General features: G+C 33.4%; 1 protein-coding gene across 1 annotated transcript in view; it reads right to left on the bottom strand.

Annotated features, from left to right (window-relative positions):
• WDR35 (WD repeat domain 35) overlaps positions 1 to 22,361 on the bottom strand; it is a 50,366-nt gene that overhangs the window by 26,642 nt on the left and 1,363 nt on the right. Inside the window, exons 2-12 of the mRNA XM_009290690.2 lie at positions 21,643 to 21,784; positions 20,802 to 20,873; positions 18,542 to 18,634; positions 16,903 to 17,031; positions 16,554 to 16,687; positions 15,087 to 15,252; positions 14,845 to 14,990; positions 12,567 to 12,692; positions 9,192 to 9,377; positions 8,563 to 8,595; positions 4,859 to 4,919 (exon numbers count right to left, since the gene is read on the bottom strand). Coding sequence (XP_009288965.1) covers positions 4,859 to 4,919; positions 8,563 to 8,595; positions 9,192 to 9,377; positions 12,567 to 12,692; positions 14,845 to 14,990; positions 15,087 to 15,252; positions 16,554 to 16,687; positions 16,903 to 17,031; positions 18,542 to 18,634; positions 20,802 to 20,873; positions 21,643 to 21,784 — 1,288 coding nt within the window. The remainder of the gene's footprint in view (positions 1 to 4,858; positions 4,920 to 8,562; positions 8,596 to 9,191; positions 9,378 to 12,566; positions 12,693 to 14,844; positions 14,991 to 15,086; positions 15,253 to 16,553; positions 16,688 to 16,902; positions 17,032 to 18,541; positions 18,635 to 20,801; positions 20,874 to 21,642; positions 21,785 to 22,361) is intronic.

The following is a 22,361-nucleotide window of genomic DNA, read 5'->3' as shown; positions in this document are numbered from 1 at the left end:
TACAACAATTTATCACTTTACTAAAAAAGAATAGCCTGAAAAAGTGTTTTGGTAGAAAGAAGAGAAAGAAAAAGAATTTCACAGGCAGATAATATATTTTTCATAAGTCAATAACACCCCTCCAATTATCTTGAGTGAGAGATATGTTAATTTTACTTTTGTACTGCTTACATCTTAAACTATTAATGATTACTTTTACCTGATAATTGATTTAAGGCTGATTTTTTTCATGTATAAACAGGACAAAAGGATAATGATTTTGTTAGAAATTATGCACCCACTGGAATCTTAAAAGAACTTACAGAAAGGTCTTCTGCCTTTAAGGTTTTACAAGGTGTTCTCTCTATTGCCCTCAGCAAGGCCAGCCAGCTGCTTAAGTTCAGCACCCTGTCAAACTGGACCAATTATACTTTCTACTGCCAAGAAGCTCCAACTGTGATAAACAGCATGATCATAGAATCATTAAGGTTGGAAGAGACCTCTAAGGTCATGGAGTCCAACTGTCAACCCAACACCACCATGCCCACTAAACCATGTCCCTAAGCGCCGCATCTACACATCTTTTAAATACCTCCAGGGATGGGGACTCCACCCCTTCCCTGGGCAGCCTGGTCCAATGTTTAACCACTCTTTCAGTAAAGAAATTTTTCCTCATGTCCAATCTAAACCTCCTCAAGCGCAACTTGAGGCCATTTCCTCTCATCCTAATATAATGATATACTGTATATTAAGACCTTGACTGTGTACAAGCGTCTACACCTCACACAAATTGACCTTATATTATAAATATTTCAAGTTGTATCTTCAAAGGTTACAAAAAAGGAAAGCAACTATGATAAAACCAGCACAATGTGTTCCAAAAGTGCTGCATTTATAGGCGTTTACTTTTCACGTTCACCTTCAATCCCTTCTGTAAGTTTGGTGGGCTAACTTTAAAGGAGTCTTACAGGATGCATATATTAAAAAAAAAAAAAAAAGGTTGAATCTTTGGCTGTGTTTACTATACAGCAATGGAAGTCTTGCTTGTTATGTTTGAACTACTGAGACTACAGAAATTTTTCAGGACTCAAAAATGCAAATACTCCTTATCTCTCATATTTGCCCATCTGTGAGGTTGAAGGCTATAATGCCTAGCATTTTCACAAATGAACTCACACTAGGAAAGAGCATTGTAAACCTATGCACTAAAGTGCTCCTCTGACACTGGAGGGAACAGAAGCAGACCGTAGAACGCTTAGTTAAGCTAAAGGAAGAGAAGCTTGTTTAATCTCTTCAGCACAACTCAAATACAGTTGGAACAGCAGCAGCGTTTTTCAATTAAATAGCATTTCTCTTTAACTGTTTTTAGTCACTGGAGAAGATTCTTTTCTTGTGTACAGACAGCTGTAGGAAACAGGTCGTAATGGGGGAATCATAAAGAAACTGATACCTTTGTTTATAATGTAAATAAATAAAACTATTACAGATAGACTTAGAAAGCTCACATAAACAGAACACTAGAAAAATGCAAAGAAAAGAGTTTAAATGCAGAGTTAGAGGTGTACATGCAAAGCTAGTTTTGACCGTTTGAGTGGGATTCGTCTCACCTAATTTTAGACATCTCTGACAGAGATGAGCTGGTTGCCCTGGGCTTCTCCCAATGGAGAACAAAAAGACCCCTTTCAGGAATGATTCACTGAACTTATTTTAGATGTCAACTGTAGAAATGAGATTAACTACTCCCTGTAAGTCCCCAAATCCTCCCCCCACCACCCCAATCCCACCTGTCAAGTCAGTCCAGGAGACTAGTAGGCACATACAGCGTAGACATCTGATCAGGAGGGGGGACGGGACAGCGGGGACACAACAGACACCCCACCCACACCACTACCACCCACCACATCATCTTACTTCAGTGCTCAGTTTTGGGTTGGTTTTTCTTTTTTTTCCCCTCCATCCATTGTAAAATTCTTGGTATTGAATTTCCTCGGCACTTTATTCCTTAAGGTTCTGATGTGCCACCCCTATTGGGCTGGCAAGAGGGCATCAAATTTACATAAACAGAAATTATGAGACTAAGAAGTACCACAATATTTCATACACATTCCATAGGACAAAGAAGTCATTCCTCAGAGCAGGACACTCTTCATTTTAGTTATGATCTACAATATAGGGCATGAATTTCACAATATATATTTGACTCACAGCTGATTTCCTCCTGCTATCACTGAAAAACTGAACAATGTTAGAAAACGACACAAACTTAGTTAACATATAATAAAACTGTTCAGTAGCACTGGTTGAGGAAAATAATCATCTTTATGATCTCAACTATTTCTGTTCTTTGGTTCTTTTTTTTTTCCTACCTATACTCTTCTGTGAATTGTTGTTACTTCCTTGTCTTAAATTTCTTCTTCTTACTTCCCTCATCATTTCTATCTTACCAAAACTTTGCTAGACACTTTTCCCATCTATTTTATCAGAGAGAAGGGCTGTTTGTTTATTGTTTAATACTAACACCAAGTATTAGCACTATGGCTTAGGAACTAACTTCTCTAATGAGATTTAGACAGAGGAGTTACTTTTTGCAGAGAGGATGAAACAATGGCTCTAGGAGGCAATTTACATTGAAAAAAGTTCATGAGGTTTCTTGTCATAATAGCTACATCTCTTTTTGGCATGGGTAGGGAGAAGATTTTGGTTTGGTTTGTTTAACAATTAAACCCAATTTCTGCAGAATCAGAGCATGGAAGTTCCAAAGCTATATAGACATACTAAGTAGAAAACTTTACATTAATAAAATAAGTGGGGAGGAATTCTTCCAGGTTTACAATAAGCAATCTGTTTTTATCCATAACCCGTTCCAATATGGCTACACTCCTCTGCTCTATCAACCATGCACAGAAATTTTTTTTCCTAAGTATTTTAGTGTGCTCAGAAAGTGCTATACCACTAAGCACAACAGTGGTATAGCATATCCCACCTTTCTAACAGTGGAATCACGTTAGATGTCTGCTGCCAAATACACCTTCTACTTACCACCATTTTAGCTATGAGGTTCTAAAAATATGTACTTTTCATTTAAATAACTATACTCTCCTCTCATTCAAAAGCAAATAAATATTTTTGCTAAAACTTCATTACAAACAATTTAGCCTTTCAACAAAACAGAAAAGTTAATCAAAGAATCAAGCTTCAAGAAGAAAACTGCAAATGGGGTTCACAGTGTGTATTCTAAATCCAAATTCAGATCTACTTGGATAACAAACTAAAAATAAAGCAAAAACCAGAACAAACAAAAGTGGATTAATTAATCAAAAAGCTGATTAATTTGTCAGTTTGTCCGCACTTCCCTCATCTGTTCGAAGGGAAAAATCAATGATCTTTATTCTCTAGCAAAACTCCCAGAAAACAGTAGTTTGCAATTACTTGGCAATTGTTCTGTACCACACCTGCAGCAAACAAGCAGTAGGGAAAGCCTGGAATTCAGATCTATTTAGGATTTGGGGGTATTTTTATACTTCTGTTATAATCCACTGATTTTTTAAATTTGATTTTTAATTTATAATCTAAAACTATTTAGATAAAACAATTGTGAGGAAGATGATGAGGAAAAGATACTATCAACACTGAAATATGAGAAATTGATCTTTAAGATATTTGGGAAGCAGCAACATGTTATTTTTAAATGAAAGTCCAGATCAAACTATTTCAATGGCTCTAAGAAACAGGACCCTCTTCAAAAAAAGTACATTTTCTTAAAGAGGTGAATTACCACTGTTGTGATGGAAAATCTGAATCACCAAGAACATCCATTAAAAAAAAGGAAAAGTAACAATTTTTTAAAATTCTATTATAAATAATTTGTATTAACTGAAAGAATCAGTTTAAATGTAGCCAGTTTTTACAAGGAATAGGACTGGTTTTGTTACCGTAAGTCGGCAGATGAAAAACTCTCTAAGACTCAATTTGGAGTTTTAGGCAGGCATTCTTCTTTATTGCGGCGCCGGGTGCAAGGTGGAATTTCCACAAATCAAGCACACCTAAGCCGAGATCACCGTTACATTTATACACGAGAATTACAAGGTAGTACACTCCCAGTTACAATGATTGGTTAGTGATTTACATATAATTATAATATCTGTTGTGTCATTCTCTTCTGTTACTACGCTTGCGCAGGGGAAGGGTCCTCACCTGGGCAAGGGTCTTCTTGACCTGTGGGTATGTCTTTTAATATTATAATGAAGGCAGTTCACTTCAGGATACCTTAAAAGTAAGTTTTGTTGCCAAGCTGGCCAGCTAGATATCTACCTTCCCAGGTTGTCAAATAACTCATCCTACATACAGTAGGACCTAGGGGCTCTGGTTATGGTTCAGAAAATAAGGATTAAGGCTACCATGGTCCAGAGAATAGGGACTTCAAGCAACACAGCCTCGGATAACAAGTAGCACAGCAACCCATACATAACGTTAACATAGAGGCTAACTTCTTAAATCAAGATGTTCTTATAGTTGCTTATCCACTAACAAACACAAAATATAGAAAGATTCAATAAAACTTTTGATAATCTTCAACAGTTTTATAAGCCACTATTGTTATTAACAGAATAATTAATAGGTCATTTCCAACACAAATTACACTTCACAACACGGGAACCCCTGATTACATGTTTATTACATTTAGGGAAAGTCCAAGTAGAAGTGAGAAGCCAATATCAAATCATAGTTACAACCATGTATAGAACAGAAGGTCACAACATTTGGATGCAAGGGGTGTTACCACACAGTGATTGTTTCATTGAATAACAGACTTGCATAAGAAATTCATTATAAAGACTAGAAAAAACCCAACAGAATAAGACTATTGCAAGTTGCTTACCAATATCAATATATTTTGGGTCCAAGGGAGTACCAATAGAATTGCAGAGAACCAGCACATACTGTATGGAAATAAAAGCAAGTGTCATTCCTACCACGTTTTTTGTAAGTTAGTAAGCTGTACAAGGTTTTCTGTGAAGGTGTATCTCATAACCCACATTTCACACAATCTAATGCTGATCAGCAACAGAAAACAGAGGGACCGTGACTGCAGTAAATATAAAGCAGCATAAGCGTGAGAGTAATGAGTTATTTGCCAATTAGCACTATAAACAAAGCCAAGCACAAAACAGAAAAATGACCAGCTGTTTTAAGAGAAGGAACAAATCTACCAGACAAAATACAATATGCAGGATGTACCACCACAGATAACATGCGGGCAAGACAGCCAGTGTCTCACGCCCTGCTCTGTGGGGCACACACTGTTCTGTGATTATTTACTAGCATGGTACACCAGCAATTTTTCAGTGACTCAACTCTCACCTAGCTGTTCATGCAAAGGATAATCTAATAAACTGCATCAGACCCCCTCGCTAGCTCCCAGAATTTAGAACCCTTGTTCTATCCTTTGCAGACCTCGATCTCCTTGAACCTCCAAGCGGGCTACAATGGGGGGAGAAATGTGAATAAGACTATCCCTCCGCCCTGCAGTATCACAGATACTACAAAACTGATGAGTTTTGTTAGTTTTGCCCTTCTTGTAATCCTGCTTGGGAAGGCTATGATAGCACAGATACCTCAGATTGGTCTGTTAAACTCAGGGAGATGCAAATAAATAAGAATTGACCTAGACACCAGTGTTTCATTGTTGTTGCTGATGTATTTATTTTTGCAGACCCAATTCAAGGATTAAATAGCTTTATGATGATTGCACAGGGAAGTAAGAATATCTTGAATGAGAAGTGTTGAAATTAAGTAGTAACTTTTACAGTAAAGTTGTTAGATTTAAAAAAAAAAAAAAAAAAAAAAAAAAAAAAAAAAAAAAAAAAAAAAAAAAAAAAAAAAAAAAAAAAAAAAAAAAAAAAAAAAAAAAAAAAAAAAAAAAAAAAAAAAAAAAAAAAAAAAAAAAAAAAAAAAAAAAAAAAAAAAAAAAAAAAAAAAAAAAAAAAAAAAAAAAAAAAAAAAAAAAAAAAAAAAAAAAAAAAAAAAAAAAAAAAAAAAAAAAAAAAAAAAAAAAAAAAAAAAAAAAAAAAAAAAAAAAAAAAAAAAAAAAAAAAAAAAAAAAAAAAAAAAAAAAAAAAAAAAAAAAAAAAAAAAAAAAAAAAAAAAAAAAAAAAAAAAAAAAAAAAAAAAAAAAAAAAAAAAAAAAAAAAAAAAAAAAAAAAAAAAAAAAAAAAAAAAAAAAAAAAAAAAAAAAAAAAAAAAAAAAAAAAAAAAAAAAAAAAAAAAAAAAAAAAAAAAAAAAAAAAAAAAAAAAAAAAAAAAAAAAAAAAAAAAAAAAAAAAAAAAAAAAAAAAAAAAAAAAAAAAAAAAAAAAAAAAAAAAAAAAAAAAAAAAAAAAAAAAAAAAAAAAAAAAAAAAAAAAAAAAAAAAAAAAAAAAAAAAAAAAAAAAAAAAAAAAAAAAAAAAAAAAAAAAAAAAAAAAAAAAAAAAAAAAAAAAAAAAAAAAAAAAAAAAAAAAAAAAAAAAAAAAAAAAAAAAAAAAAAAAAAAAAAAAAAAAAAAAAAAAAAAAAAAAAAAAAAAAAAAAAAAAAAAAAAAAAAAAAAAAAAAAAAAAAAAAAAAAAAAAAAAAAAAAAAAAAAAAAAAAAAAAAAAAAAAAAAAAAAAAAAAAAAAAAAAAAAAAAAAAAAAAAAAAAAAAAAAAAAAAAAAAAAAAAAAAAAAAAAAAAAAAAAAAAAAAAAAAAAAAAAAAAAAAAAAAAAAAAAAAAAAAAAAAAAAAAAAAAAAAAAAAAAAAAAAAAAAAAAAAAAAAAAAAAAAAAAAAAAAAAAAAAAAAAAAAAAAAAAAAAAAAAAAAAAAAAAAAAAAAAAAAAAAAAAAAAAAAAAAAAAAAAAAAAAAAAAAAAAAAAAAAAAAAAAAAAAAAAAAAAAAAAAAAAAAAAAAAAAAAAAAAAAAAAAAAAAAAAAAAAAAAAAAAAAAAAAAAAAAAAAAAAAAAAAAAAAAAAAAAAAAAAAAAAAAAAAAAAAAAAAAAAAAAAAAAAAAAAAAAAAAAAAAAAAAAAAAAAAAAAAAAAAAAAAAAAAAAAAAAAAAAAAAAAAAAAAAAAAAAAAAAAAAAAAAAAAAAAAAAAAAAAAAAAAAAAAAAAAAAAAAAAAAAAAAAAAAAAAAAAAAAAAAAAAAAAAAAAAAAAAAAAAAAAAAAAAAAAAAAAAAAAAAAAAAAAAAAAAAAAAAAAAAAAAAAAAAAAAAAAAAAAAAAAAAAAAAAAAAAAAAAAAAAAAAAAAAAAAAAAAAAAAAAAAAAAAAAAAAAAAAAAAAAAAAAAAAAAAAAAAAAAAAAAAAAAAAAAAAAAAAAAAAAAAAAAAAAAAAAAAAAAAAATATACAGGGCTGCCAAAACTTGAATCACCTAAGAGCTGTTATCCTGACTCTCCAGGAAATGGAAGATAATTACTTCTTCATAGCTTTTTCAGCTCCTGAACAATTTATGTAATTGTGGTAGCAGACTACAGCAACTGTAGAGCTCACCCCTTTAAACTGACAGATTGGTAGCTTATTAATCACAGGAGAATGGCACAATTTAGGTTTTCAGCTACTGTATGAATTTCATTCTTTCAGAAAAAGATCTGAACAAGGATTTCTTTTCATTAAATAATTTATTTTTCTGGTTCTGCCAGCAATAAACACGTCTCAAAAATAGTATTTTTATTTCTTCGTTCCTGAGTTAAACTTTCCACCAGCATTCTCAAATTTCTCTTTTCCAAAAAATATGTCGAGCCTCCACCTCTGTAGGAAACCACACCTGGCTTTTTAAACTATTTATTGTTTGTTTCCATTATGTGTATATTAATTCTTCTCTGGTAAATTATCCCAACATTCACTCTTCAACCAATTTCTCTTTTAAGCCCTTTTTACTTATTTCTGAGACTCTAAGTCAGTAGATCAGAGACTGCCAAGAGGTGATGGAGTACCAGTATCCAAGACAGAGGCTGCATGAGCTACACAGGGTGGTGCCAGGACAAGGGAATTTGCATTGTCTGATTTGATCAAAGCAGAAAGCTCGAGCCTTGCTATGGGTATCCACGTTAAGTTTTTCGTAACTTACTGACATTCATATCCACTTGCAATACCTTTAAGCAGTTCCTGCTGAAATTAGTCTTTTTTGCCCCATCAGCTATTGCTGTATGTTTTGCCATCTTGAAATCACAATTCTAATGACCAAAATCTATTGCAAAACAAATCTGTTTTTCAGAAAGCAACTCTAATGAACTGCTACAGAAAGGATAAGCTTGTTCACTTCATTTCCTAGAAGCTGACCCCCCACAGTGTTAATAATTACACTGGAGCCATTTCAAAAGAATTGAAAGATGCTTACTATGTGTAATTTTCAGATGCTAAAATTAAATCTCTTATTTATGCTCAAGAAAGTTACACTAAGTCCCTCCACTGTTTGCTTCCTATTTTAAAAATACAACCCAGAAAAATCTCATTTTATTGCACTCAATTTCACCAAATGGTTTTGGCCATGTATACATATTTTCAATCCATATGACAGTGCACCATTTATTGCACAATCAAGCAAAGCAGCACTAAAGCATTTTTTTTTTACCGTTGCACCAATTGACTCCGTCTCATGCTCCTCCTTTGTAAGCAATATACAAGTGATACAGAAAATAATTCAGAAGTGAACGCAGTAAGAAAAAACGTGTAACAGCATCACGCTAACCGAATGTACATTAACCAAAGGATACATTTATCATATAATTTGTCACTACATTTAAAATAAATAAACAAACAAACAAATGGAGCAGTTTGTAGTAAGATGTGATTTATATCACCTAAAAAATTCCCCTTTTTTTTTCCACTTCTGACTGATTAATTATTTGTTACCATTCTGATGCTCTCCTACTTCTGGCTTTTCTTTGGAGAACTGTTCTTAATGTTTCTTTAGAAATACTTATCTTGAAGGCTGCAGTTTTCACTGAGTTACTAATGGCTACAAGGAGTTAAAATATAGAGGCAGTTAATCGGTTCTGCACATTTTTGCTGTTACTTTGTTGTTTGTTGGAGTTCTTTGTTTTTAAACACTGAGCCCATTCAAGCACCATTCTGTCAAATGACAACTGAATGACGCACTCTGAGACAGATTCAGATTTTTACATTTCATCTTACTCTGGCTGTAAAGCACTGACATGTGGAACAGAGCGTTTCAAGTGAAAATTAAAAGAAAGACTTTACCTGAGGTTGATTTTCATCTGCTTTAGTTGCTAAAACACAGAAGTCTCCGTAAGTTGTTATGGAAATCAAGCTCTTGACATATTTCACATACTTCTCATTGTTTTTTGTGTCCCAAAAGACTACACAGTATTCTGGACGATCAGGTCGGGTATATGCATAAACAACCGTATTGGAGCAGTAACCCCACTGCCAAGAGAGACAATTTTGATAAAACCTATCAGAAATTATAAGAATTCAATAATAAATTGTTCACAGCTATGAAAGAGAGTGTTTAACTTCATATACACAATCAGTATTCAATATTCTTTACCTGTCAGGTGATGAACTGACTTATTAAAAGTATGTGAACACAGCTCTGGCAGTAAGTTATCTGCATAATATTAAACTGGCAAAAGAAGCCTTCCCATCACGCAGAATAACCTATCACAATCAGAATTGGAGGATCAACCTCAAAAACTGACAAGATCTCACTTCCCCTTGTTTCTTCCTTGTTCAGTGGGTACACGGAAATACGCACTGTGATGATGTTTTTTCCCATGAAAATGCTTGCTCTATGACTATTGATTTGGAAACCCAAAGTTCATTTCCCAAGGGAAATATAATAAACACCTCAAACAGTGCAATTCCTGAAGCAGACAGAATCAAGCAATTATATTAGAGCACTATAATAACTCACATCACCTCTTCCATATTACTAACATAAGAAAAACCCTCCCTTCCCCCCAGAATATAATTATTCATGTAACAAGTAGGAGAAAGGGCAAAAACGCAAAAGAAGAAATGGAATATCCAAACACTGTAAAAACCATTAAGAGGTATTTTATTGCATTCAACTGATTTAAATTCTAGAAATTAATAATGAAAACCCTTTCTAACACAGCAGAATCAGAAAATACCTCAGAAAGGAAGTGAAGTTAACAAACAAACTTAAGGATGATGATGCAATTGTAGAAAAACTAATAGAATTCTCTGCATCAGCATTTACTAAAGAGAGAGGAGAAAGCTTGTTAGAGAGCTGGCCAGAAGGGTTCCCACACTCTACAGGGAATGAAACCGAGACAATAAACTAAAGTATCAGCAAAAGAACTTTTAGAATAGATCTATAAACTGAATGGTAATAAATTGTCAGAACCCAGTGGTTTTCACTCAAGTAGAGTTCTACGGGAATTCAAACACAATGCTGTGGAGTATAGCCAGAGGAACAGGAGTGGGCAGATGTAAAAAGCCTTATGATTCTGGAAATCACAAATCAGTAAATCCAGCTTTCACACAAGGTAGAGATGGGGGTGGGGGAACACAGGAGTTAGATGGACATGGATAAATACAACACACCGGACAGTCATCATGTTTTTAGTCCTGGAAGTTGTACCTCATTCATTTATTATTATCATTTATTATCTTTCAGAGAGGCAAGAGGCATGCGAATGAAGATGACCCAACTGATATGACCTAGCTGGATTTTCAAGAAAATCAAGCTCATTTTGGATACAGGAGGAAAAATAAAAGGATTGGAATAAAGGTAGTTTTTGACAACCAAGAGCACTACCCACAGGATCCTTCCCAGAGATGCAAACTGGAACTTATACTACTCTGAATATTCAGAATTTATATGAAAGGAGTAATTTATGAGGTAACAAGTCAGTAAACTGTAAATCATGTTTGTCAAATCTAAAACGGATTTCAAGAACTAGCAAAGGACCCCAGAATGCTGGATGATGAGGAAGGATATAAAGTGAAATCCAACATAGATTTGAATAAGGTAATATACACCAGAAGAAATGTAACTAGAGCTATAGACTCTAAATTAGTATTACAACTCCAGAAAGATACCATGTAAACTATGAATAGTTTAAAAACAATCAGCTCAATTCATAGTTTTTACTGTCATATTAATTTAGAACCCCCTTTCTCTTATTATGGTAAACCTTGAAAAATACAGGAAACCGGATTATTCAGTAGATTGGTAATGTGATACTAACACTTCAGCTCCAGGTCACTAATTCCAATCCAGCCTAAGTTAATGACAGCTTTGAATCACTACCATTTAATGACCGTCACCTTTTAGAATATCTAGTTCCTAAAAGGGAGTTACTGATATGATCAGAAAGAACATAGCGATAGTAATGTGTAGTATTTATTGATGGACAACACATATCATTCACCATAAAAATATTTAACATTGAAACTGAGTATACTACCAACAGGTTAAGAGTTTATTTGCTGCAGAAATAAATTAACTTGAGCACATCTTTTTCCACTTTAAATATGCAAAAGGAAAAAAAAAATAGAGCTTACACATGCAGTTTCTAAAACTAAGGTTTCAAAATACTCATTTGCAAACTGTGCCAGATCTTGAAATACACATGGTCTCATAGATACTGATGAGTTTAAGAAAAAGCAATAGGCCTGTGTTCCAGCTGTTACACATTTCCCAGAATAAACATTAGGTAGCATTTCCTGCAAGACTAATTTCCAGCTCAAATTTCCAAAGTCTTTTCTAGCAGATTTACAACAAACTATTTGAGATTGCTTCCTAGCGGATTTGTGTTTATAACTCCCTGACCAATGATTTTTCACAACTGAGTGGAACAATACATTTCAATATAGCTGCAGTATGTTCCTCACATTACACTCTCTTTAATCACAGTGGTTACGCACTGATGATTAAAGAACATATCGTGTGCTGGGGGAAAAAAAAGTATACAATGCTGTATACTGGACAGTAATTGCTATTTTTTGTTAAACTGTAAATTTAAGTGAAATAGTCCTAACTCTTTAAAAGAAAACAAACAAAAACCCCCATATGGTAGACAAGATAAAAACATTATTTAGAATTAGCTGAATACACACTTACAAAAAGTATATTGGGAATTGAAATACAAGTAGAAAGTATGCCTATCAGGTTGCATTCATTTCTACTGTTCAGGTTTCTACACAACTCTCCTGGTTCAAACTAGTAACTCACCACCAAAAAAAAATGACAGTAAAAGTAAGGCTCAAACAATTCCCATTGTATCACTTAGTCGACTCAGTTTAACCAAACAGCAATGAAAACACTGGAGCCTTACCTACATGACAGTCTCAATCACTACCAAATTTAGAATCATGCCCAATTCTGTTAATATTAACAAAGCATACATTTCCTTATTATGAAAATAAAAATCATAAATTCATTATAAAAGCAATGGCTAAGTCATTCCATTACCAAGACAGACACATTCCACTACAACTTCAAGTCAGTAGTGTTGCTCAAACATTAATCATAAGTTAAGCATTGATTTATATATTAGAGAAAGCTACTTTTTCAACCCATTCAGAAAGAGAATATATAACAGGAAATTTATTAATACAGTTAAGTGCCACATTACTACATACCTTGTAATCTGGACGAATGTTTGCAAAATATATGTAAGAATCAACAGCTAGTGCAATTTTCAGTCCACTTCCTTCCCAAGACAAGGCAGCTATCTGTTTGCCAGGAACTTTCAGTGTGCGCAAATGCTTTTTTAAGACAAGGAAAGAAAAAGATTCTGAATTTATCATAGGAAAACCACTCTAAAATACATAAACAACAGTTTTGATAGTTGATGAAAACCAAACATACATCTTCTTTACAGTACCCCATAATGACTCCCAAATTACAATACGCATGCAAATAAAGGGGGAGATATTTAACATTCATTACCATAAACTGTTCTTTTGCCTCAATTCTTTGTCAGAGAGAAAGAAAACACAGGACTCGGTGACAGTTCAAACTTACAAAAATAAATAATAGATGGAGAATGACAGTATAAACATTTTTTCTTTTGGTTGGTAATTTGAATCACCTTTGTAATTTCAGTCACTACTAAAATAAACACAACAATAGTACTGATACCTGACATGACTCAGAAGTTTCATTTACACTGGAAGTGTATTAGTCAGTTGATGTACAACACCCTTAACTACAGCTGATCATTTAAACAAATAAAAACACATAGCTAATCTATATCAAGAGCATACAATGAATCAGCTGCAGAGGTACACAATTTGCAGTGGGGGAATGGACATTTTCCTCCTCTTTATTCCCTTTCAAAAAAAGTCTGAAAGTCAGTTAGATGTCCATTTACATCTACTAGCTAGCTCTTAAATTAAGAGCTAGCAAAGAAATACACTTTCCATCTTTTTTTTCTTGTATCTTTATTTTGCTGTAGAATTTGAAGTTGAATGAAGGAAACAATTGAAAAAAAAAATAATGTTTTCAAAAACTATAATCTTAGTCCCACAGAGCACTTGTTTGTGGGAAGCTTTTTGTTTGCAAGTAATATAGATGTATGTAATAAAGGATACGTTAATCTACTCTTTACTGTAAGAGCTTGAATAATCTTAGGCTTTAAAAAAATGCAACTTTTTACTGAGCAGAACACTGATACTTATGCTTAGATCTAACTTTCCTTTTGAGGGCATAACTTTGTGCCTAAATAAACTGTTATCAATGAACTTACACAGTTTAGTACCTATTTCACGCCTTTGATCAGATGGAAATACCAGGTCCAAATACTGGTCGCACATTATTCACAGAAGATACCATCTTCCAAAAAGTTAAGTCCGTACCTGAATATCAGAACTAGTACAAAACAATTCTAAAATCTAAAGAATTTACTTGTAAACACTAGATACAGAATCTGGAACACCTGTTTCAGTTAATCTGAAGGACATTAGTAACCAAAGACATAACATTATTGCCAAAACCTTTGGTTCCATTTAATACTTTCAACTAAGGAAACCCCTACAGATAATGTTGGATCTTAACCCCTTTCACAGCACAGCTCACAGCTCTATCCTTCTTACCACAGTTACCCTCAGGGCTGACAAGTACTTTCTCTGCACAAGGAACAAACTTCCTCACACTCCGATACTTAGCACTAACTTACTGATTTCCAGATATATTACTAGGAGGGAAAGTGAAATTACCTGAAATTACCTTGCAAGGCAAGAGTAGCACCATGAACGAAAATATATAGCAAAGTTGTCTCTCAACTGGTGAACATTTAACATCTTATAAAAAAGACATGAAGTACAAAAAACATTTACAAAACAGTATCCCCAACAGAAAAATGAAGATTAGAAGCCGTTTACCTTGTCTGAGGTTTCTGGTCCATTGCTTTTACTGATATCAGATGCCATTTTCTCAGTTTTACTGATTCCATAAAAATAGAGGGGAGCATTCACTGCCGTATTTTAAACTCCTCATCTAGAGATGCCTAGGTCTCTTACAGAGCCAGTGGAGAACAAGTACTTCCAGATTTGAAACACAGATGTTAAGTTAGCATCTTAACTGCTGCCTAAGCATTCCAAATCGCTCATTGACTATAGTCTGAACTCAGGTATCTGAGTTAGGTGTTCCAAGTTAGACACTATGCATATCCCATCATTTAGTGTTTTATGACACACACTCAGATTTTCACGCTGGCCGCTAACTTGCTGTTCTAAAAGGGTACCTGGTCCTATGTCATCTTCCCAGATCCAGGTGGATATCCTAGATACCTTAGGGCACATTAAACACACTAAACACCTACATTTTGGCATCCAAATTCCACCAGTAATGACCACATAGACAAAACACACGAAGATAAAAACCTTTATGTTATGTAAGTATATTAAATATTTTTACCTCGCCAAACGGAGTATAAAACTGCACAATGTTTACATCTTTATCTTGAGAAGTTGCTTTTAGGGAGCCTGCCACTGCCAATACGCTTCCACAGTGGTTCCACTGAATACATACTACATTCATACCAGTGTCAATCAAAACAGGATCTAGTTTTTAAGAAATAAACATTAAGAATATGAACACAAGTAGACGTTTTGGGTCAAGAGTAGCTCAGTAATTAACGCCCCACATTTTGTACTTACTGTGGTCATTCTCATCTCTCATTATCTGGCATCTTCCATTGTCATAACAGACAGCAAGACAAGGACAATCTGGTTCAATGTAGCCCTCTGTACCATGATACCAGTGTATTCCAGCAATACTGAATGCTCCAGTTAAGTTCACCAAACAACTCAGTTTCATTTTCACCTACACAAGAATGGTTAATTATTTAAAGTCATATACAACATGCTATTTAGAAGAACAATTTACATCTCTACTGATACCTTGCAGAAGACCTATGCAGAAGTCTATGCAATTTTTTTTTTTCCTCTCTCAAGAAAAATTTTCACAGTCTCAAAATTTTAAGAGTTTGAAAAACTTCCTTATTCAAAGCCACATCAGACATATGAAGACACATATTTTTAACTGCAAAGAAATACTTTAATGTTGGCATTTTCATTCTTTGAAAAGTAAAGTAATTTAAAGAAAACAAAACAAAACCCCACCCCACACATACACACAAGGAACAACACTGGAACTTTGCAAAAAATAAAAATAATTTCAAACCACTCCCGGCCACAAGATTTTTTTAAAAAAGAAACCTTTTCTCAGCTTTTTCTTGATAAAAGTCTCTTGAACAATATATTAAAATAATTGGAAAAAACTAAATGTCCAAATTAGAACACCAATTAAGATAAGTTTACTTTTGTAATAATTAGCCCTGTATATCTGGTAACACAGGTAAGGGCTTTTTCTGAAAGATAGGAGTGCACCTGGATCACTTTGAGGAGGGGGCGGGGCACAGCGGGAGTAACAACAACTTATTTAAAGAATTTCAGTCATTTACAGCACATGCTAGAAACACCATGACTCACACAGAGGGAAGAAAGAAATATACAATGGAAGGTTAAAGAGGGAAGGGGAAGGGGAAATTTACCATAACAGGCAAATACATTGCTCTTTTCAAAGTCAATGTTTTACTTCTGGTTAGCATTTTGTCACAGTCATATTCAAATACTCCAATTAAGTAGACAAAAATAAATAAGTAAACCAAAGTTGTAGGAACACAGCAATATTTTAGTTACTTCCTTTCATTTTTCCACTTATTACCAGGTTTTCTCTGAAGCATGTATCATTCCTTATGTAATAAAGAATGACAGGAGCAACAGGAAAATAAACTACTGCTTTATTCTAAAAGCACACTAGTACTTTTAACGTGAGCTTCATTTAATTTAATTAGTATCACAATACATATTTTTACATTTTCAGTAACTACTGCAAGGCAAAAAGGCATTAGTTGATGGGATATTCATTTAGCTACCAAGAAATATTTATATTAGAAAGCTGCAGCTGCATAAATCTTGAATAGAAACTTTGTGCACAAGACCTTGTCCAGTTCTCAGTACTGAAGTCCACCAACTAAACAAACAAACATGAAATAAATTAAGAGGAAGTAAGTTTTTATGCCCGTTGAAGTTAATACCTTTATTATACCACCATGAACTTACAATAAAGTTTCCCTGATTGTCATAAATGTGGATCTCTCCATTTGCCATTCCAAAGAGTAAAACTTTGCTATCAGAGGACCAGGCCACGTGGCACAGGTGGGTACCTTTCAAGTCTTTTCCCCAAATGCGATTGCCTGTAACAGAACATTGATTGTACTTAATAAACATAGCACAAAATTAAAAACAGGATGCAAGTTACCAATGTAAAAACTGAAACAGCTAAAGAAAGTCAAAACAACAATTATAAAGTATTAATTGTATTTATCTAGAGAAGCAGAGCCACTATGTACATAATACTGAAAACAAAAGCTATGTAACACCACAACAATTAGTAGAGCTTAAATTTTACCATCCACTGATCCAACAATCACAGCTCCATCTTCATATACAATACAAATCTTTTGTCCATCAGCATTCCAGCTCATACTTCGAACAACAGATTTATTTCTATTGTTAATCATCTCTTCATACCAAGCACCTATTAGTAGCGAATGAAAAACGGAGTTATACTTCTGATTTAATAATCCTCTAGTGGATTCAAGGTACACGCTAATCACTGAATTCAGAAAGTAAAATTACTCTCAATTAAAAAGATATGCAAATAGGATGATAATGACAGTTCTTAGCAATATGAATTCCTGAAGTTGTTAAAAAAAACCAAATAAAACATAATACAGACACACAAAAGGTTTATAAAAGTTACCAAGCAATCAAATTAGATGTTCAATGAAATGGAGAAACCTGAGAATGGTCTGCTTGTAAGTAAACATGAGATAGCAGGTTACACATGACTCTGCAATGTAGTATACAACAAAGATACAGAAAAAATGAATTTTGGAAAGGAATTAAAAACTAAGTTGTTCCACCCTTTCTGTAAAAGTCTAGCAAGACTACGCTATAGTGTCCCCCAGACTACACAGACATAATTATTGTGAAACCCAGTGTTCAGATGTGAGCTACTGATTTCCAAAAAGAACCTGACAAATGAGGAATCAGAGGAGAGCCAAAGTCCCAGAGGCGCCCTGCAGGAAGAGATCTGTGCTTACGTAAGTTCAGAACTGACAAGAATATACTAGGAAACATAAATGGAGGGAACAACCATCTTTGATAGGAATATATATTAAGTAATTTACTGGTTCTTTTCCAAAACTAAGAGATGATTTATGTGACCGTAGCCACCACATATCAGGCAGAAAGACTAATCAAGTGATATTCTTTATTCCTGAAATGAGAAGCTGAGCTGAGATTTTATTTGTTTCCATTTTTCATTACACAGAAATCCACAAGAGAAAAATAAAACCCTTTATTTTCTTCTTCTTTCCCACGTGTGTTGGAAAGCGGTTAATTTGACTGAGAGGTTTGCCGACTTTCAAATGAATTTAAGCGTACCAAAGAAGTACATGTGTGAAAAGGTCAAGAACAATAAAAGCCAATTACAGCAATACACTGGTTAGTCATATTAGTTCACTGCCTTAATTAAACATTTCTAAGGATTGTTTTTATGAAAGTATTTAATTGATGTTCTAAGCAGGGTTGCTAAGTTCTTGTAGTTCTACCAGTATGTCTGTATGATGCACTTTGCAGAACTATTTAAATATTACAATGATACACAGAACAGAACCTACCCAAAGAAGCACTGCTTCTTTTTTTTGTCCACTATACTATTTTCCTCCAAGGGAATAAAGTAACAGAGAGAAGAAAATAAGAAATTTAGAGCAGTTTACCAAGCATATGGCTAAGAACTGATATCTTCTCCTAAGGTAGCTCTGCAGGACAAATGTCTTTTTATATGTGACTACACTATGAAAAACGTAGACAAGTATTACAATAAAAACTTGGAAACCATTTTAAATCTATTCTGACCTTTACAGTCTGCAAAATAAAAAGTCTGAAAAGAATTGTAAAAATTGGGGGGGGGGGGGATAAAAGAAAAAAGATTTCTCACAACATGGAATATTATCCCATCTCAAATTTATCCTGTAGAATACCTTTATACAGCATCCACACAATGATGGGACCATTTTGATCACTGGTAGTCAGTTTTTGATACTGTTCATTCCAGGTCACCACTTGCACAATACCTAGAAAATGATACAAATTTTTTTATTTACACCATTTAAATAAGTTAATAAAAACCACCACATCCAACTTAATCAACCTGGAGCTTTTCAGAAATTTGCATTGCTGACTTTGATTTAGTTTTAGGCATTCTTTCTGTATCCCTTGTTTCCTCTTTCAAAATTCTGCTAAACGGCTCCTTTTGCTTCTGTATTCACCCACTTGAGTAACATCCTCTCCTAATTATGCTCAGAATATTGCTTCAATATGCAAAACCCAAATCATAGTTCTGCGGTCTCTGACTGCCTCTGACAAGTTAGTCTGGGAAGCTGTCAAAACTTTACAGTCATGTTGTTTTGTTTTTTTCTTCCTCTTAGTAGTTTGATCCTCGTAGTGCTGCACTTTTAAAACAAAATCTCCCTCACGATTACCAAAGAGAGCACTCTACACACAATTGCTTCAGACCCTCAAGTCTCACATGGGATCCTACTCATAAATATTTGACCTGACATGAAACATTTTCAAACCGTTTCTAAGCAGCGTCTTATTTCATCAGTTCAACACTGGATATGAACTTGGTCACTTCAAGCATCACACTCTTTCATGCCCTCACCACTAGTCATCCATTTCCTCTGTATCCTTTCCATTTTTCAGCATTTCAGTCATGAACTTTATCAACAGATGCAATCAAAGATATCCTGTATGTCATGGATTTTTGAAGGTAATAGTAATCTATTTCAGAATTGAAAGACATCCATTCAAAATATCCACTAAATCAATTCCTCACAATTCTTTTTTTTTTTTTTTATCATATTTAACCAGGCCCCTAAAATAACCTGAATGTTGGCAGGTTTCAACTGCAAATCCTCATAAAAAGACCATTTCTTTAAATAACATAAGGATTTTAGCATTCTCTTCATATCCCATTGTCCACAGATGATGACCATGTAACATTTTTCACGCGAGAGTTTAATTCCTCCCTGTCTAATTTCCCTGCATTCACTTTTTACTTTCACACGCTATCGTTCTCTAGCCTGTTTTCTAACCTCTCTAAACTTTGTCTGTATACTATAATGCAGCCTACATACGTACACATTCTGTAGTTGGTCAATAAATGGAAAGTGAAGATATATCTAAAACAGAGATCAGGTTTACTGAACTAACTTTGATTTCTTCAGAAGTAAATGTAAAGCTACCGTAACATATAAGCAAATCTCATAGACACTATCAAAAAAACCCCAGGGTTATCCACACATATTGCTAGAAAAAATGCTTAAGAATGCTTTTAGTCGCATTTCTCATTTTAGCTTATCGTACAGAGGTTAAAACTTTATATATATAGCGTAAGAGAAAATTGTTCTTTTTTTTTTTAGAACACATTAGATCATCGTTTCTTTTAACTTAGCAATTCCAGCATCAACTCCTCACCAGTTTAGCTTTTCTCTTCTGCTATAAAGCATTCTTTGTCTGTCATCTACCAAGGCAGTATGTGAACAAATGTATGGGAGCAAACATATCATGATCTTTTATGTAAATACCTAATAATATATTCCAGTCCCATGCAACTGATTAGCACTTCCAGATTAACCATGCTGAAGTCGGAGATAACAAGCACTATACCAGTAGCACTGCACGATTAAAAAAAACCCCAAAAAGTCCCTCTGTAATATAACACATACAATAACATCATCCACTTAAATAGAAATCAATACTTCCTTCTCAGGATAATGAATGGGGGCCAAATAATTTGGAAAAAGCAAAACCTGAGGTAATACAAAACACAAGTTAGGCTGTAATGTCAAAGTTCACAGACTTAACCTTGCAAAATCCATAAGCAAACTTTAAATCGTAACAGGCAGAGCTTGATTTGTGCAGCATGCATCTGCATCACACATATCGTATCAGCCAGGAGAATTGAGGTAAGGCTACATCACTTTGATTCTCAACCCGGTAATTCACTCATAGATCATGAAAGATTGACTGTAGGTTTTTCATCAGATAACTTGGTAAAAATAGATAGCCAAGCTATTACACACCCGAGTTGAATACTGATAATCTTTATTTCAGGCTTACAATAAAGAGTTATAGCAAAATTACTCTATCAACTTCACAAAATATTTTCAAGTATTCACAAGTTTGTTTTTTTTTTTATTCTAATCAAAAGTACATTAAATGCCCAAAGACACTTACCACTATGACCTTCAAGAGTTTGATTCACAGAAAGATTGCTAGGAGCTGCAAGTCCCTTTATTTTTGCTTCATCTAAAAATAACAAATATAGCTGTAAAATAAACCTAATAAAGCATACATATTACTGTGTCTCTATCAATACTGCAGCTCTAATCACTATTTACATAGATAAAATTACTTCACCTAAATGTATGTAAATTGTAACTGCAGAATGAATTTCCCACCCCTCAGTTCAATGTGTTTGCTATTCACATCTGTCATCCAAAGTCATACTCTTTATGGTCTAGCAGTTTTTCAGGAAAAAAACCCAACAAAACAAACAAAAATACCTAAAACAACAACAAAAACATGGCTATCACATTTTGTTACATTCAGAAAAAAGTTTAAAAGAATTTGAAAATGTATTAGATTTTACTTTTATTGGAACATATTTATTAAAAAAAATATATACACGCCTTTCTCCCTAAAATAATGAAGCTGGTAGAGAACATTCAAAACAAGATTAAGAAATAATGAAATAAGTTCCAAAATACGCTGGAAGCCTATACAAAAAGAACAAGAATGAAACGTATGCCCTGAAAAAAAAGAAGCACTGAAGAAAACTTCAGCAGACATAACAGGTAGACAAATTACATGTGTGCCACGTAAGACAAGCTGGAGGAAAACAGCGTTCAAAAGAAAGTGACAGCACATTTGATGTTTATGCAAACACATAAATATCTATGTACAGATTTAAAACATATGCAATATTGTCAAGTAACTTGCGGAAGGAGTTATGCTTTCAGAATTCTGCAGTGTGGTGCATTTTGTTCTTAAAAGAAAAAAAGTAAGTCTCATTTACCTGTCTGTGTTTCTAATTTTAAAACTTTCAGTAATCCATCCTCTCCACCACAGGCTATGAAACCTTGATCCGTATTCCAGGAAATACATCTTAATCGAACATTACCGGGAATTGCAATCTGAAAAAGAAATATTTTGTACCTCTACATAGTTCTAAGAATCAGGTTTTATTTTCAAATACTCTATTTGAACACCTCAAAGACACCTGTGATAGCACACAAGATAAACTTATTTCTATCAACAGATCAGTACATGCAAAAAGAGACGGAAGACAATTAGATTTACAAGCACTACTGAAACTGCAACACAACAGTTCAGAAAAGGGAAATCTAACATATGCAGTAAATAACAGGACATCTTCAAAGGTGTGCAGAGAAGGCGCCGTGAGCAACAGGTGAGAGGGCTCCCACTGCGCACAGGGCTTTGCCACGAGCTGGTCTCCAGCTGAAGAGCCACGGGCAAACTCTCCTAGGGGAGCAGCTGCTTAGGAGACGGCTGAAGACCAAAGAACCCCCAAGCCCCAAACCCAGGCCGAGAGGGAGCAGGCAGGACACAGCAGACCAGCGCTCTGGGCAGGAACCAAGCCCACGGCCGCACCGCCAGCGCCAGCAGAGCCGCAGCGGCCGCAGGCAGCGGGAGGGAGCCCCGAGGGACGCTCCGCGCCCTGAGGCCTCCGCGCTCCCAATCCCCGGGGGCTCCCGGGGGGGCGGGAACTCCGCC

The sequence above is a fragment of the Aptenodytes forsteri genome, unplaced genomic scaffold, assembly GCF_000699145.1.
Source record: "Aptenodytes forsteri isolate BGI_AS27 unplaced genomic scaffold, ASM69914v1 Scaffold138, whole genome shotgun sequence".
Classification (NCBI taxonomy): Eukaryota; Metazoa; Chordata; class Aves; order Sphenisciformes; family Spheniscidae; genus Aptenodytes; species Aptenodytes forsteri.
This window is presented reverse-complemented; position numbering and strand designations above follow the sequence as displayed.